The following is a 17907-nucleotide window of genomic DNA, read 5'->3' as shown; positions in this document are numbered from 1 at the left end:
TTGTATATTTAAGGAAATGTGGGGTAAAGCTCAGGGTTTGCAGAAAATTCACTGTATCCTTTTTCCAGTGTTAGTTTTCAGTTTTCCAAAGGTCTCTTTTGTGTTCACAGATCAGAGCACAAACGTAAACACCTCTGTTGAAGAAAACCCCAGAATCTTATGAGAGTAGGCCATGGTTCTTCTTTTCTAACTGACAGTTTTACTCCCAGAAGAGGTTTCCATCAGCCTCCCCTCGTATTCGCATAAACATTGTTGTAGACAGAGTATAAGTGCACTTCCTGTGCCGGACGAGGTCTTTCTGCTTCTTGTGAAATACACGCCCTGTTCTCAGTTCCAACACCACTCTCTTTTATTTTTAATAATTTAATTTCACTGATGGTTGAGTGTAGAAAAAAAATCATGTCAAAAGGCAAAAAAGGATATATATTAATAATGCAAAGAAAATGAATAATGTTGAGAAAATTTGTTATTCGAGATTCAGTCATAACAATTATTTACTGCATGATGTAGAGGCATTAGGGGGACATCTAGTGGCCTCAAATATTACTGCAGGCGATTCCTTGCCCCACAGGGTAGAAGTGTGTTTTCTCATAGAGCATAGAGCAAAGCTAAAATAAAATAAAATAAAATAAAATAAAATAAAATAAAATAAAATAAAATAAAAAAAGGGGTGTTTAGCATAATAAACAACTAGGAAATGTAATAGTGCTCTGGTGTTAACTTACAAACTAGCGGAGGTACAAGAGAAGTTTGAAGCAGCTTAAATCTACACCACACATCAATGATCAAAGCTGCTGTCTCAAAACAACAAGAACCAATCAACAACAGGTTGTCCTGTTGTCCTAACCCATTTTATTTATTTATTTACTTACAATTAAAAAGAAGAAGAAGAAGAAGAAAGAAACAGCATGGATATTGGAAAATAAATAAAATCACACATTTAATAAAACAAAATATATTCGTTTGTTAAACAGGGAAGATCATGATCATTTATTCTGCTATGATGAGTCATCTGTATGACTTGTTAATAGTAAGATTTCTCTAACAAAAGATCAAAAACTGCATGTTGCTGTATTAACCAACATTAAATGTATTATGTTCTGTATATAAGCACACATGAAAATATTTGTATAATATTTGGTTTGTTGTTTGCTTGTGATTTTATTACAGCCAGCATCATTATTATTATTAGTATATGTCCAGTATAGTTTGATATATTTGATATGATATATATTATTGTGAAACCATTTTAATCTGTTTCATCAGTATTGGTCCACTGGTCTAAGAGGAGTTGGGGAACACACAAACGTACACACATTCATATGATTAGCTCCACAGCAGTGGCCGATCCTCATCATCGTAAACCATCTGGTTGGTGCAGAGAGCAAAAAAATAAGTGAAAACATAAACACCTGTCAGGACGTAGGTCAGGGTGATGCAACAAAATGCAGACAGGTAGAGCGTCTTGTTGCAGTAGTGATCGGTTTCTGTAGCGTTCTTGTTGTAGTCGGGTTCATAGATGGAGTAGACGATTATGCTACCTGGAAAAATGTAAATAAGATCTCAGAAAATAAGGTCTGATCATGCTTGGCAACAACAAATATTGCTGTAATGCATTTATTCTTGTTAGTTCTAGTTTAATTTTTTAAGAAATACATTTCATTTTTCACAAAAAAAAAAAAATCCTGCTCATTCTTGTGTCTTTCTTTAATACCAACTTCCAGCTTTAGATTTTTATTCCACTGAAGTTGATTTACATCATTAACACTTTTAAATAATGCTGATTCGTTTTATATTCTGCTTCTTGCAGCCTCTCAGTTCATCCTTTGTCTGCAACTAGAGGTTTTGATTCAAATTCAAATAACTTTATTAATCCCCAAACGGCAATTTGTTCACAGCTTACAAACACTCCCTACTCACATGGTCAAACTCACACAACCTATACTCTTTAAAGACCCAACACAAGCACTGTTACCGATATCAGATAACAGACAATGAGGTTCAGGGGGAAATCAAATATTAAAAATAAATAATTAGAATAACAGGGTCACATGCATGTCTTTGGCTCCTCTTGTTCTAAAACAATTTCCTCTGATTGGCTACCTCTCATAAACTGACAGTTTGAACTGTAGGTGGCGTGTTTTTGCTGTACAGAGCCAACAGTAGAAAAAATCATAAAGTGAGCATTTAGAGCAGTTTGGAGGATGAAGTGTGTTAAATATCAACACTTTAATGCCTCTGAGATCTTTTGATTCCTCGGAGGCAGCCGATGGAAGACAAAACACTGCTCAGCAGACCATTTAACACTTTAATTCTCTTTCACAATACTTCTAGAAGAGACATGCTTCCTGCATGACACGTTGCCGCGGATCTCAAATTGGTGGTGTGCCCCTAACAGTTTTATTATCAGCTCTCTCACTTTAGTCTAAACAACAGTGTCTCAGTAACTTTCCAGTAGAGATGGTCCCCTGTAATCTACTTTTTCCCAGGCAAGCGTGAGCGAGAGTCTACACATAGTCTAATGCCTTTATTTTTCAGGGCTGTGTCCACTTAATACTACACTATATGACTTTATAACACTTATTAATAAAAAGCATAGCATTATTGCAAATTCTTTAATCCCAACAAGTGACAGGCTTACATTTTCAGCAAGCACAGTGCAATAATGGTATCATTTTTCAAAAATAATTTAGCTTTAAGTTTTGTTTTTGGTCTAATTTCAGTCATGAGAAGCTGCACTTGGCCTTTGAAAAATACAGCATTTGTCACCACCATGTTGCTAATCACATCAGATATGTACTGCAGTGCCTGGCTGTGTATTACAACAGCAACCTTCACTGTTAAGAAGCTGAATATAACTTCAAGCTTACTGCCACAATCTGACGATACACACTTTGTGGAGTTATACTTGTGGACCCAAATGTAGAAGCGTGGAACAAAACTTGATTTTAACAGAAAGTGAGCTGTTTAATAAGGCTGCTCAAAACAAAGTTCCTCAAAATGCTGGGTCAAGTGATCCAGAACCAGGATACTTACCGATGATGAATATGGCAAAATCGAGGATAAAGAGCAGACAGTCGAAGAAAATATTGCACATGTTCAAAAACCGGCTCAATCCCCAGGAGACAGGTATGAATCCACAAAAAACCAGAATGACGGGAATGGAGGGCGCCCTTGGACAGTCATTAAAGTACACAGATCCTACAGAGCACAAGCATGAAAATGAAGACAACTGTCAAGTCATTGTTGCATAGTTCTTGTTATTTGATTTTTCAAATTTTCCTTCCAACACATAAATGAATGTAGATAAATTCAGTCTGTATATAGAGCCACTCACACTTACCAACTATCGCTTGAACACTAAACAGGATGAAGAAAATCCCATAGATACACCCTGAAGGAAGGCAGACATGGCTTCAGTTACAAATGACACAGCAGCTGCAGATGTGTGCAAAACTGTTCAAAATCACTTTCTTACTTATTACTCGAGGTATCCAAGTGTGTTGAGGTCTATCGCTCTCTGGCATCGTGACTAGTTAGAAATGAAACCTACAGAGACACAAAGGAAGCTGTGAGACGAGCTCAGGTTGTCTTTAACTGTCAGGCAAATGACAAATGAACAGAGAAACAAGGCAGATCACAAACAGTGTTCACAAGTCAGTGAAAGAGAAATAATATGTGCCAAACCCAGCATGTAATATCAAAAAAAAGAAGAAGAAAGATTTAAACTTTGTTTGTTTCATACTTTACAAATAAAACAGATGTATTATATGACAGCAATAAAAAGCGTGTTAGTTTAAATAGTTTGTTGCAGCCCTACCTGCCTGTGTGTCTTGTTTGAAGGGCAAGAAGAGAATGTTTGCACAAGAACTTGGCAACGTGTTCACACATGAATGTGTTGTTGTCTGAACTTCCTGTTACAGAGTCTCATTGCGCTGAAAGGACTTGCCATGAGGATTCACAAGCCATTTACTCAGACAATCGTTTGTATAACAGTGATATTACCACGAATAAAAACTACAAAGCACTTTTTTAAAAAGTTCCCATTCTTTGACTTCACTCTGATGGCAGCCTCAGCTCCTCTTCATCACTGAATGATAGAAATGTTGAGCTATCCTGTAGAAGAGAGGTTCTACTGGGCACCAAGGTTCCCATAGTGGTTCCCAAGTAACCCAAGGTGTGTGTGTGTGTGTGTGTGTGTGTGTGTGTGTGTGTGTGTGTGTGTGTGTGTGTGTGTGTGTGTGTGTGTGTGTGTGTGTGTGTGTGTATTCACATGTATGCTTGCTTTCTTGCAAATGTACATGTGACAAACTCAGTTATTTACACTAATTGTTGTCTCTCCTATTAGTTTCGAATGATTGGATATTTTTGTCCAGCAAAGCCAAGAGTGTAGAAATGTTGAATAAAACACACAAAATTGTGTGCAGATTAATCAGATTTGTTTTTTGCATTGAAATCCTCTTTGTGGACAAATCGTAGGTCAGTCTGATCAAATTAGCTTAATTTTTCAAAGATAAAACTTTTAAATCGGCTTTCAGCCTCGACGACATGTCCGTGCCAGCGAGGCTGAAAGCTGACATCTTTTTGCAGAATCCGTGTACCTGATCTCATTTACTGTTTTAGCTGTTTGGTGGTTTTTGTGAGATTTAACCTGAGATTCTGACATTTCGGGGAAAATATTTTAAAATCGATCCAGGATTTTAATGAATCTATATTGTGTTATAGATTTTAATCCACAACTGGTCCTTTAATGAAATTGACAACCTCTTCTCGATGAGAAGCCTGGGCTTGGGAGAGCCCGATTGTTCTGAGGAGACATTTGCTATCGGATACTCGATGGTCGGCTGTGGCGTATGTTTGGTGACACTCTCAATGGAGGACATTGAACGACATCTACCAATTTGGAACCATGATAACAGAGTTCTGGCTGATTGGAGCTGGTTCGGACCTGGCTTCAAGCCAATAGCATACATCACCATCAAGTGCAGGATTTTTTGCAATTTGGTGCCAGGACTTGTAGCAGCATGTTAGGACATCCTGTCATCAAACTGTCAGTTACATATTGAAAAAAACATTCCCCAGCTGATTTAGCAACTAGTGTGCGTGTGTGCTGTTTCCATTTGCCACATCTTGTACATTGAATTCTTGTTTAGATGATCTACAGCAATGCAGTGCTACAGCATTCCTGTAAAGCAATAAATCACCACTGTCTTTGTGTTGATGGATTTGGTCGATATTTTTATCTTTTTATAACTTTCAGTAAAAAAATTTTTATAATTTAACCTTTGTTTATGCAGGTTGTCCCTTTGAGACTCAGTGTCTCAATGTTCCCAGTGATGATTTCACAAAAACCTTTGTACATCTTTTGAAGTCTGCAAGTGAAATCCACTGAGAGTTTCAAATCCTTTTGCAATTTACTCAGTGAACAAGGGCAGAAAATGAGAACACCTTCTTCCCAAGATCTGCACGAACTGATGGAGGGGTGAATGTAATGATGTCCTGACACAGTCAGTGACTAAACTGTGTAGTTTGTGTAACATGTACTCTGTTAAATAACAAGGCAGTAAACCAGTAATAGATTTATAGATAAAGTGATACCAATGAACCATCCTGTGTAAGGCCATTGAGGACAAGTCAACCAGAAAATATAGAGTACAGTGGTGTGTTAAAGGTTTACAGCCTGTTGTAAATCTTAATGCTCCATGATAGACAGAATCCAACAGATGAAGAGAGTGAGCAGAGGCATTCATGTAAATTATGTCACTGTAATCCAGGAGGGGTAAAGAGGTGGCAGCAACAAGACTTTTCCTCGTGGTGAAAGAGAGACATGATCCGTTTCTGAAAAAGAGTTTCTGAGTTAGTTTCTTTAATACTGGATCAATGTGTGGCTTAAAGGAAAGATTTTCTTCAATCACAATACCTAAGTATCTCTATGAGGCCACAGGGAAGCAGTTACAGTACTGTGCAGTTTCCTAAAACCAAATTGGAAAGGAGATAAAATGCTATTTTCATCCAGATAACTTTTAAACTATATGCTCATGTAAAGCTGTAAACCTGAGGAGCACGAGCCAAACAATTTCATTATGGATAAATGTGGATACACTGTTTATCCGTACATGACAATAAAATGTGAAATTTGAAACTTGAAAACTTGAAATTAATCATTAAAAAGTTTGTCATGAACCTTAGCTGAGATACAGAGTTTGGAAACTGGCCTGTAATCATTAACCATTGAAGAACCACCTTTCAGTAGGGGGAGAACAAAGGCACGCTTACACATCTCTGGTGTTCTGTTGTATAGAAAGATTAAAACTATAACACACTGGCTCAGTAATCAGATTCATGTGAGCTTTTAGTGAACATGAGAAAAGATGGACTCTGAATTCCATGAATTACACGAAATGAAATGAAAAGTCTTACATATCAAAAATAACAAAATAACATGAACACCAGCATATAAGACTTTAATATTACCGTTATTATGTCAGTTTGTACACATGAAATGAGCAAGAAAGCAAGCAAGTGGCTGAACTTTTGCACAGAGAGTAACTGAGCAGAAACCAAAACTCTGAATAAACCAGTATTACCAGTCAAACATATTTTTACTATCAAGATGTTTCTGCTGTTGTCCTCCAAGTTCTTCCCTTTCACTTTTCATGGAAAGTTCAGTGAATTATGACTAACCACATATGTATGACCTGTTTGATTGATAGACTCCTTTTTGACACAGTACACTGGGTGATGAATGCTGACATGAGCTAATTGTCCTCCTGCTAATGGAGACCACTTTGCACAAACTACACTGTGAAAAGTATTACCTCTCACTGTCCTTATCTTCTCTATACGTATACATTCCCAAACTGGGTGGAGAAACACAATAAATCATATTATTTACATATTTACAGCCTCTGCTTTGCTTTAACATTAGTGTAGTAATATTTCATGTCACAGATGAAGCTTTCTTCTGGAGAAATGTAGCATCCATAAAATCAATAAGTCATTATTGAGACAAAAACAATCACTCCATGATTAAACACAATGTGTCTGATAACTCTACAATACAAACTACCATGCTTCTGTCTCCCAGTAAAACACAAGCTTTGTTTTCTTTTTTCAAGAAATTGTTAACAAGGAAAGACTTTACAACCTGTAGTTTAGTCATTAGGTTATCAAAACTGCTGTAAGGTGAGACTTTCTTTCTCACAGCTCCCAAAGTCACATCTGCCCAGTCCTCCTATTCTCTCTTCACTAAAAGTTGTTGCAAATAATGTATTTTCAGTTATATAGCTAGCTTAAACTTTATATTCCCCAGCACTGCATCCTCCAAGGAACAGATGCTGTGTTGTATTTGGGAAGATTTAACGATAGGAAATGTCGTCACACTGTCTTGACGTTCTGATGACAAAGGCAAAAAAACTCTGCTCTGCATAAGCAGGGTCTCTCGCATCCCCTGGGGCGGATGAGGTTTGCCCTGAGTTCTTGAAGGCTCTGGATGTTGTAGGGCTGTCTTGGTTGACACACCTCTGCAATGTTGTGTGGAGATCAGGGGTGATACCTCTGGATTGGCAGACAGGATGGTCGTTCCCATGTTCAAGAAGGGGGACTGGAGGATGTGCTTTAACTATATGGGGTGCTTGGTCTATGTAGCTGTCAACAAGTTGGACTCGTTTCCGCTGGGTTTTGGACTCGGCCAGGCCTGCCCTTTGTCATCGATTCTGTTCAAATCCACTTGGGCAAAATAAGAATCTCATCTTAGCTTTTTTGCATATGATGTGGTTCTGTCGGCTTCACCAGGCCGTCACCTGATGTGTGAAAGGCGCTCGCCTTCGTTTTTATTCATAAAGTGTTTTACAAATAAACCCAAAGATTACAGCTAACAGCTGGATTTCCGGTTTGAGTGCAGCTAGCCAAACAGGAAATAGCCACTTACTGTTAAAGAGACTGATAGTGGACAGCATTACCTTGGTTTCTTAAGCCTTGGCAGCACAAAAGTGATCCCCTTAAACAGATTTTTTTAGCTTTAGTGTCCTTATGTTCCTCTGAGTTATCGATTCTGACACTTGTTAGCTAAGATAAATGTTATTCTACTAGCCCCAACCAACCACATGACATCATAGTCTATACTGACAGAAGTATGTTTTAAATCTTTAACTTTAAGCACTTATTTCTTAAATCCAACTTCACAGACAGAGTCACATCTAGGTCAGTATTTGAGAGCAGAGCTCTGTGAAGTAAATTAGCCTGTATGTGTTAAGCGTTTCATGCACCCTTTAATAACAGTCCACATTATTATCAACAGCTACATTCACCCTGGGGGGAAAACTTGTGAAGGAGACCATCAGGACCAAGCTGGGTTTCCTGGGTTCAGATGTTATTTTATTTCAATTTCTTTCATTGCAGCTGTCCTGTGCCAGATGTTCTGTTGACACACTGACAGAGAGACATCATTTCAGAAACATCAGGAAGAGTAAAGGTCGTAACAGGGATCAAGCAGGACTCATAGTCTTCTTCAGACCTCCACTGTAGGATGAGAAGACAGGAAAAGATGGACAAACCCAGCACTTCATTAACAGTGTGATACGGATATTCAGAGAGTTCTGAGAGGCTGTGGACTGTTACACAATGATAATAGTCCTGTAGAAAGTTGTGTATTTAAAAATGTATTATCCTTTCTGGTTGCTCTGATATGAATGACTCTGAATTACTTTGTGGTAAATTACACACCATTGGAAAAACACAGTGTGAAAGAATTCCAGATTAAAGTTTTTAGTTCAGCCATCAAGTGACGACCTTTGACCTTCCATTAGGCTTTTTTTTTAATGCTGTCAGAGAAAATCTCATCTTCATGCAGCTGACTACATTCAGTGTTAAAAACAGACGCTCTGCAGGTCTGAGATGAACAACTTTCTGAAACACCAAACAAAGGTACTGTTTATGTTCCTGTATAGTGACTCAGTTACATGGATGATTAATTCCTTTGATGTTTTCTCTTTAACTTTATCAATAAAACAGCTGCACATCATGTGGAATTTTTTTTCTTTCCTTTTCTAATGTTTTTATCAGTTAATTTTGGAGTTACCACAATAAGTGAACATATAGGATGATTTGTCTCTTTGAGCGATCGTGGCTCAAAGAGTTGGCAGTTCGTCTTGTCAACCGGAAGGTTGCTGGTTCAAGCCCCGGCTCGGACAGTCTCGGTCGTTGTGTCCTTGGGCAAGACACTTCACCTACTGGTGATGGCCAGAGGGGCCGATGGCGCGATATGGCAGCCTCGCTTCTGTCAGTCTGCCCCAGGGCAGCTGTGGCTACAACTGTAGCTTGCCTCCACCAGTGTGTGAATGTGAGAGTGACTGAATAGTGGTATTGTAATGTGCTTTGAGGGCCCCGAAAAGCGCTATATAAATGCGATCCATTATTGTCACTGGGTGGTGCTGAGGTCTGAATCTGAGAGCAGGTCCTTTTAATATAGACCAGGCTAGCTCGTCTATTAAAACCCACCACCACCTATGGCTCAGAAGTAAAAGTTAACTTTACTTTGATTAAATTAAAAGATGGTCTCAGGATGAAAAAATGGATCAGTGGCTGCTTCAATCTTAACTTATATATTGATTGGTTATTATATAAGTTATTTATGTTGGGCTCAGTACTTCTCACCACAGTACAAATGCTTAGAAAAACACCAAGGTTGAGACCAACATCTGCATTTAAGCGTAACATTGCATGTAGGTAATCTCAGTCTGTCACTGAACCTGCTCCATGTGACTGGCCAGAACGTCACGGAGCGGGTGGGATGTATTGTCCAGTATTGTCCTTATCATGAACAACATCTGCCTCTCCCACATCACCTTAAGGGAGTCTGGCTCCATCCCCACAACATTAGTCGCCTTGCAGATCAGTTTATTCAGTCTGTTGGCATCTGCAACCCTCAACGTGCTGTCCCAGCATGCAACAGCATAGAGGATAGCACTGACTACAGCAGACTCCGGAGCATTGTGCTGTTGTCCAAACCCACTGAGCCTTTCCTGTCTGACATGTGTTTCTTTGAAGCACGAAATCTCTGCTCTTCCAAAATACTTCTCCTACTTTTTAGTTCCCACATTTGTTTCTGTTTAGTTCATTGTGAAAAAAAAAATATATCAATTTATTCAATTTATTGTTGACAAAAAATTGCAGAAGATGTAACGGGGTAATAAAAAGGGCAGCCTTTTATTTATTTATTTATTTATTTATTTTTGTTGACTTAAAATTAAACAAAAAAGAAACGGCATGAATGTTGGCAAATAAACAAAATCACACATTTCATTAACACAAAACTTATATGTTTGTTAAACAGGGAAAATCATGATCATTTACTCTGCCATGATGGGTCATCAGTGTCTTAACCGAATTCTGTATCTCAATAAGTCATGTTCACTTCTTCCTTAAATGTATGATGTTCTAAATAAAGAACAGATTAAAATATTAATATAATATTTGGTCTGTTGTTTGCTTATGATTTTATTTCAGTCCGTGCCATTAGTATTATTATTATTAGTAGTAGTAGCATATGTTCATACAGTGTGATATATTTTATTGTGGCACCATTCTAATCTGTTTCATCAGTATTGGTCTACGTACACACTTTCATATGATTAGCTCCACAGCAGTGGCCGATCCTCATCATCGTAAACCATCTGGTTGGTGCAGAGAGCAAAAAAATAAGTGAAAACATAAACACCTGTCAGGACGTAGGTCAGGGTGATGCAACAAAATGCAGACAGGTAGAGCGTCTTGTTGCAGTAGTGATCGGTGTCTGTAGTGTTCTTGTTGTAGTCGGGTTCATAGATGGAGTAGACGATTATGCTACCTGGAAAAATGTAAATAAGATCTCAGAAAATAAGGTCTGATCATGCTTGGCAACAACAAATATTGCCGTAATGCATTTATTCTTGCATTAAAAAACTTTCATTTAGTAAACCTTAATATAAATGACTTTTCAGACAAGATGTTTGAACTCCAGGTTATCATTGATCTCTATTTGTGTTTAAAAGCTGCATGACTTAATTTAATCTCATTCTAGAGTGGCTAATTATTCATAATGATCTAGTTTAATTTTCAAACAGCCAACTTTCTTCTGATTGGCTACCTCTCATAAACTGACAGTTTGTGCTGTACAGAGCCAACAGTAGAAAAAATCATAAAGTGAGCATTGAGAGCAGTTTGGAGGCTGAAGTGGCAGGTTTGCATTTTCAGCAACCACAGGGCAATAATGGTATCATTTTTCCAAAAATAATTTAGCTTTAAGTTTTGTTTTTGGTCTAATTTCAGTCATGAGAAGCTGCACTTGGCCTTTGAAAAATACAGCATTTGTCACCACCATGTTGCTAATCACATCAGATATGTACTGCAGTGCCTGGCTGTGTATTACAACAGCAACCTTCACTGTTAAGAAGCTGAATATAACTTCAAGCTTACTGCCACAATCTGACGATACACACTTTGTGGAGTTATACTTGTGGACCCAAAAGTAGAAGCGTGGAACAAAACTTTATTTTATCAGAAAGTGAGCTGTTTAATAAGGCTGCTCAAAACAAAGTTCCTCAAAATGCTGGGTCAAGTGATCCAGAACCAGGATACTTACCGATAATGAACCAGGCAAAAAAGAGGTAGAGGAACAGACAGTCGAAGAAAATATTGCACCTGTTCAAAAACCGGCTCAATCCCCACAAGACAGGTATGAATCCACAAAAAACCAGAATGACGGGAATGGAGGGCGCCCTTGGACAGTCATTAAAGTACACAGATCCTACAGAGCACAAGCATGAAAATGAAGACAACTGTCAAGTCATTGTTGCATAGTTCTTGTTATTTGATTTTTCAAATTTTCCTTCCAACACATAAATGAATGTAGATGAATTCAGTCTGTATATAGAGCCACTCACACTTACCAACAATCCCCTCAACAATAAACATGATGAGAAAAATCCCATAGATACACCCTGAAGGAAGGCAGACATGGTTTCAGTTACAAATGACACACAGCAGCTGCAGATGTGTGCAAAACTGTTCAAAATCACTTTCTTACTTATTACTCGAGGTATCCAAGTGTGTTGAGGTCTATCGCTCTCTGGCATCGTGACTAGTTAGAAATGAAACCTACAGAGACACAAAGGAAGCTGTGAGACGAGCTCAGGTTGTCTTTAACTGTCAGGCAAATGACAAATGAACAGAGAAACAAGGCAGATCACAAACAGTGTTCACAAGTCAGTGAAAGAGAAATCAGAAGGTCGGTGGTTCGATCCCACGCTGCCTCCTGGCTGCATGCCAAATATCCTTGGGCAAGATACTTACCCCATGTTTACCTACTGGTGGTGGTCAGAAGGCCCGGTGGCGCCAGTGTCCGGCAGCCACGCGTCTGTCAGTGCGCCCAGGGCAGCTGTGGCTACAACGTAGCTTGCCATTGCCAGTGTGTGAATGGGTGAATGACTGAATGTAGTGTAAAGCGCTTTGGGGTCCTTAGGGACTGAGTAAAGCGCTATACAAATGCAGGCCATTTACCAATACGTGCCAAAGCCAACATGTAATAGACAAAAAAGAAAGGTTTAAACTTTATGTGTGTTTCATGTAGTTAAAAACCCCCCAAACAGATGTATTATATGACAGCAATAAAAGGCGTGTTAGTTTAAATAGTTTGTTGCAGCCCTACCTGCCTGTGTGTCTTGTTTGAAGGACAAGAAAAGAATGTTTGCACGAGAACTTGGTAACGTGTTCACACATGAATGTGTTGTTGTCTGAACTTCCTGTTACAGAGTCTCATTGCGCTGGGAGAACTTGCCATGAGGATTCACAAGCCATTTACTCAGATAATCGTTTGTATAACAGTGATATTACCACGAATAAAAGCACTTTTTAAAAAAATGTTTCGGACATTTTAGCCTTTATGTTCAACAAAACAATAGAAAGCAGAGACCGTGACATGGTGGAAATCCCCCCACAGCTCTGTTTTTGATCAAAACTAAGATCCAAAATACGGATCGCAGTATGCAGAATGTTTCTGATTTAACCATGTCTTTGGTGTCTTTCTAGGTTACCTCCTTCCAGTTGCTGTGCTAAAACTGTTTCCCCTCCAGGTTGGTCAAACTTATCACTACGGTTTTGAGAGATTCTTGGGTACGGCACATTCTGCTGGTCCTGTGTTAATCCTGATGACATTTTAAGCTAAAAGCCAAACTTGATTCTCAGGTGGGAAAAGTTCCCTTTTTTTAAACTTAAATCTGACAGCAGCCTCAGCTCCTCTTCATCACTGAATTCTTCCTCATCAGTCATTTCTTGGTCAGATTATATTCTGTCAGTTTCCTGGCCTCTCTCCTCCTCACCAGTGTAGTGATCAAATACATAGAGTCTCACTTAAGGTGTATTGACCTGCTATGATGGTGCCACACAGTGACCTGTGAGCTATTCCTGTAGAAGAGAGGCTCTCCTGGGCACTAAGGTTCGCGTAGTGTTTCCCAAGTAACCCAAGGTGTCTGTATGTGTGTGTGTTTATGCACATGTATAGGTGCTTGCTTGCAAGTGTACATGTGACAAATGTGCATGTACCTGTACTCAGTTATTTACGCTAATTGCCTCTCCCATTAATTTTTAATGACCGGCTTTTTTTGACCGGGAAAACCAAGAGTGTAGAAATGTTGAATAAAACACACAAAGTTGGATGCAGATGGATCTAATTTATATTTTGTGTTGAAATCCTCTTTGTGGACAAAGTCATGGAATCTTAGGTCAGTCTGATCAAATTAGGTACGTAAAACTTTTAAATCAGTCAAATTTGACACAACATGACAGTTAAAGGAATTAAAAACTAACATAGGTGGAGAGATTTAATTAAAAAGTGATGACGGCAAACAAAGACTGAAATATTTTTATTTTTCTCTTATGAAGGGAACCAGTTACAACGTGGTAGTTTATTGTTCCCATGATATAGTTCGTTGAAAGTTCACACTTCCTATCTTTGCATCTAGCACAGTGACATTAATATCTTTGATATCTGTTGATATTTTCTGCACTCAATTCATGGCACAGGGGGAGACTAATGTAAAGACAGAGCTCTACACATGCAAACAAGTCAAACCAATAAGAGGTTACTGAGCTTGTGCCCCCGACTGTTAAAATTCAGCCCATCCTAGCAGTATGTAAATGTGGGTCGCTGATCTCAAGTCTGCACCATAAAATATTTTGTGTATGTATTTTAATCTTCACCACACAGAGTCCACGGACAACAGGTACAGAAAAGCAAAAAGCCGAACAGGACGTAGGTCATGTTGGTGGTCCAGAAGGCAAACAGGTAGAGCGTCTTGTTGCAGTACACATCCCTGCTTACTGTCTTATTGTAGTTGGGCTCATAGACAGAGTAGATCCACACATTTCCTGAAAGACAAGAGCAAAAATAAAATGTTTAATATAGCAGTGAAGAGTTTCATGAGCAGTGTGCATTCATCTGATTCGTACTGAACCCACTTTTTTACTCAAGTATAAGTAAAAAAGTCCAGGCTCTGAAAGTAGGAAAGTAAGTAGTAGCTCTTTGAATCACAATTCTACTAATCATTTATATGCACAGGTAACAGGGCCTCCTGTTATATTAATATATTAATAGAATAATATTAGTAGATGAGAGTATAGTTGTTATTCAAATCTAAACTGTAAGCAGTAAAAGAGGGGTGGAGGAGCACTAAGATCTGTTGTCGTGGCTCAAGGTGACACAAATATTCACAACTGACAATAATTTCTGATCAGCTTCAGTAGATTTTCTTAGCGTGCAGCCTGTGATCAGCTGACCTGCTGCTCTTTGTAGATTTACACAACTGAATTTAACAAGATGTCAGCAGATGTTTTATATTATTGTGAAGCACTTTGTGGTTTTCTATCCTGTGAAGAGTGCTCTATAAATCAATAAAGTTAAAGTAAAGATGCTTCACCCTACTGTACGTTGTCTTTATACTAGACAACATAAGGTTGGTAAAAAGGTTGATTTCAACCAATAAATCTAAGTGTCGTCATCTTAAATGTAAATTAATCTCTGCTACACTTAATGTAACCTAACACAGCCACTGTGCACTGGTCCAACACAGTGATCTACTGTGAATGAACCACATTAACGGAAGCTAACCTGTTTATCCTGCACAAAACTGCTCAGTATCTTCATGCAACCTTTGAGTAACACAAAGCTAGTATAGCTTAGTTTACGTTGCAGGACGTTTCACAATATAAAGATACGTCATTTATCAAAACACATTATAATAAAAGTAAAAGGTTGTCAGAAAAATAAATACTCAAGTAAAGTATTAGTTCCCACCTCTGGAAATTATGTCCCAATAAAATTATGGTACACCTAATATATTTGTCTTTTTCAAAAGTGATAGAAAATGTTTTCTGCAGTTGCTTTATTTGAATAGTTACATATGTAGAAAATTAGGTCACTGAGATGTCCTAGAGTGAAACCAAACTTTAAAGTTACAGGTTATAACCAAAAACAAACAGGAGAACTGAAACATGGGTCGCTGTGAGTTCATCACCGATATCAGGAACTTTGATACATGAAAACAATGGTTTTTATATGTTTTTGAACAATCACACATTTTTTTATTTGCCTCTGTTCACCAGCAGAGTGAATTTAAAATGAAACTATCAAGATGTGACTGAAGTGCAGACTTTCAGTCTCAGACAACAAGCTCTTACTTCCTAATTAATCAAAATCCAATGTCAGTTTACTGTAACAACACACATACATAGTGTGGTCTGATGGAGATAACTAAGGAAACCAATAGAAGTAACATATGAGTAACAATAGCAGGAAGTAACTGTGTGAACACGTCTGAAGGTTTTACCTACGTGCCGACTCTGACATTTGCTTTCTGGAAAGCAAAAAAAGAAAAGCTGCTTTCTGCTCGTAGAAATTGGGTTTGCTTAGTTTGTCCACAGATTGGTCAGCCATCTGACTCTTTCAGCTCACCAGCAATGAACCAGCAGAAGAAGAAGAGTGAGACGAGGCAGGTCCAGGCGCCGCTGTGGCTGCCGAAGCCTGCGGAACACGGAAGGATGGAGAGCAGAGCCAGCAGCATGAAGACCACTCCCATCACCAGCAGGTAGATGGGAATGTAGGGCTGCCTGGGGCAGTCAAACTGGTACAACGCTCCTTTATGACAAATGAAACATTACTGAACTCTGCACTTCATAAATTCATAAAAAATGTGTACATCTTGGTAACAGTGAGTGCACCTGTGCTTACCAATGATGAACTGAGCAATGGGCATGACGCACAAAATCACCTGGAAACATCCTGAAGCAAAAACAGAACACATGTTAAAGTCATCAGGAGCGTCTGCTCATGTGAGGTCAGTGTGGCACCAGTTCTTACCTACAACCACACATGGAGGTTTAGGTCTGCGGATGTGCCGAATCGTGTCAGTGTCAGTGTCAGGCATCGTCACCAATGATAACTTTAAAAGGAAAAGACACAGAAGCTCCAGCTCTGTTCACAACAATCACAACACTGCACACAGAAAGCTGTCAGGCGGGTGATATTTGAAAACAAGTGTTACAATTTTTTCATGATATATGAAATACCAACAAAGACATTGTAGTATAATTTTAGGTAAATTTCATGTTATTTTTTTTAACAACTACACTAGTGTAAACATGAACAGTCGCAGTAAATCTGACCAGATAACCAAGCAAACTTTAAACTGAGCCATTTTCACTGGGAAGACGTTTTCAGATGAGTTAGTCGTAAATAATGTTAAAAATGTCATAAAGGTGATGCTGTACCTTCCTGAGTCCCTCTTCCTCGAACCTTGTCTATGAAAATTAGAAGAACATCTGGGGATTAAGAAGAGTTCACGTCATTTAAATACTGGTCTTAACTTTGGAATTCAGTGACTTTTTTTTCCTGATTTCTCTTCTCGTTTTTAATCCTGTGCTCATTTGTATTTTCTCAGCAAAGATATAATTGACTTCCTATTTCATTTTGACTTCTGCTTATGCATGAACATTTTTACTTGCTCCTGATGCAGGTTCTCTATATTATATTTAATAATTTTCAGTAGGAGTGAAAAAGGGATCGAATTAATCAAATCAAAACAATCTGACTGAACCCAGATGTGAAGGCGTAAATGCAACATTCAGACTGTTGGAGGTCAAAACAAGTTTACCTGAGGAAATTTAAAGTCAAAGCGTCAAAGCGCTAAGTCTGCTGTTCACTAGTGGGGAGACGAGAGAGTGACAGGCGGATTGTGGTAGCTGCAGTAGTGATACGGTCGCTGTACAGGTCCTTTATGTTAAAGAGAGCTGAGTAAAGGAGCAAAGCTGTCAATTTACTGGTCGACCTACAACCTCACCTGTGGTCATAAGTTTTGGGCAGTTACTAAAAGAATTAAAGCGGTGGAAATGATCTTTGTCTGAAGGATGGATATCCTCTTACTTAGAGACAGAGGAATAATTTCAGTCATTTTGGAGGGGCTCAAAGTAGAGCCACTGCTGCTCCACATTGAAAGGAGCCATCAGTTCAGGATTTGTAGAAATCCAGAGTCAAGAAACAATCAGGCAACATCACTGCAGACCCAGAACCAGCACTCTGGTCACAACCTGTTCCAACTCGTCCTTCCTGGCAGGCGCTGCAGAGCACTGTACAACAAAACCAGCAGACATCTGTTTCTTTCCACAGGCTGTCACTCTAATAAAAGGCTTAGGACACTCGCATATTGAAACATGCACCACAGCATCAGAGCATGCTGCATATGCTGTTTTGTTCTGTTATATACATTTAAACAAAACAAATTTCGCACCTGAGAGCTGTCTTTATTCTTCAAGCTCAGGTCCTCTACCAGAGGCCTGGGAGCTCGATGGCCAGTCCAGCTATGGTGGGTCGATGGTGGT

At 38.8% G+C, this 17907-nt stretch overlaps 3 protein-coding genes across 3 annotated transcripts; all 3 read right to left on the bottom strand.

Moving 5' to 3' along the window:
* Positions 1–516: 516 nt before the first annotated feature.
* LOC308411763 (uncharacterized protein) lies at positions 517–3857 on the bottom strand. Its single transcript, XM_080905787.1, has 5 exons — positions 3821–3857; positions 3479–3549; positions 3344–3394; positions 3037–3201; positions 517–1541 (listed from the first exon to the last, which is right to left on the bottom strand). The coding sequence occupies exons 2-5, from the start codon at positions 3525–3527 to the stop codon at positions 1327–1329; spliced, it is 480 nt and encodes a 159-aa protein (XP_080761913.1). The 5' UTR covers positions 3528–3549; positions 3821–3857; the 3' UTR covers positions 517–1326.
* Positions 3858–10539: 6682 nt separating this feature from the next.
* Positions 10540–12441, bottom strand: LOC308404844 (transmembrane protein 272-like). The gene is made up of 5 exons (XM_080895106.1): positions 12331–12441; positions 12065–12135; positions 11928–11978; positions 11621–11785; positions 10540–10846 (listed from the first exon to the last, which is right to left on the bottom strand). The coding sequence occupies exons 2-5, from the start codon at positions 12111–12113 to the stop codon at positions 10632–10634; spliced, it is 480 nt and encodes a 159-aa protein (XP_080751232.1). The 5' UTR covers positions 12114–12135; positions 12331–12441; the 3' UTR covers positions 10540–10631.
* Positions 12442–14224: 1783 nt separating this feature from the next.
* On the bottom strand, positions 14225–16457 carry LOC308407793 (transmembrane protein 272-like; the record flags this gene model as incomplete). The annotated part of the gene is made up of 4 exons (XM_080899662.1): positions 14225–14403; positions 15986–16168; positions 16262–16312; positions 16391–16457. 4 exons carry the CDS (start codon positions 16455–16457, stop codon positions 14225–14227), a joined length of 480 nt encoding a protein of 159 aa, XP_080755788.1.
* Positions 16458–17907: the final 1450 nt, after the last annotated feature.

Source organism: Rhamphochromis sp. 'chilingali', assembly GCF_963969265.1.
Source record: "Rhamphochromis sp. 'chilingali' genome assembly, chromosome: 1".
NCBI lineage: Eukaryota > Metazoa > Chordata > Actinopteri > Cichliformes > Cichlidae > Rhamphochromis > Rhamphochromis sp. 'chilingali'.
Note: the sequence above shows the minus strand (reverse complement) of the source record. Positions and strands in the feature narration are given on the sequence as shown.

What these genes read in the sequence shown, in the direction of transcription:
- LOC308411763 (XM_080905787.1), bottom strand. Translation starts at nt 3,527, where the DNA reads ATGCCAGAGAGCGATAGACCTCAACACACTTGGATACCTCGAGTAATA. An exon ending in TTGGATACCTCGAGTAATAA is followed by an intron (nt 3,395 to 3,478) that starts GTAAGAAAGTGA and finishes GCCTTCCTTCAG; the next exon opens with GGTGTATCTATGGGATTTTC. An exon ending in TTTTGCCATATTCATCATCG is followed by an intron (nt 1,542 to 3,036) that starts GTAAGTATCCTG and finishes ACATTTTTCCAG; the next exon opens with GTAGCATAATCGTCTACTCC.
- LOC308404844 (XM_080895106.1), bottom strand. Translation starts at nt 12,113, where the DNA reads ATGCCAGAGAGCGATAGACCTCAACACACTTGGATACCTCGAGTAATA. An exon ending in TATTGTTGAGGGGATTGTTG is followed by an intron (nt 11,786 to 11,927) that starts GTAAGTGTGAGT and finishes TGTGCTCTGTAG; the next exon opens with GATCTGTGTACTTTAATGAC. An exon ending in TTTTGCCTGGTTCATTATCG is followed by an intron (nt 10,847 to 11,620) that starts GTAAGTATCCTG and finishes ACATTTTTCCAG; the next exon opens with GTAGCATAATCGTCTACTCC.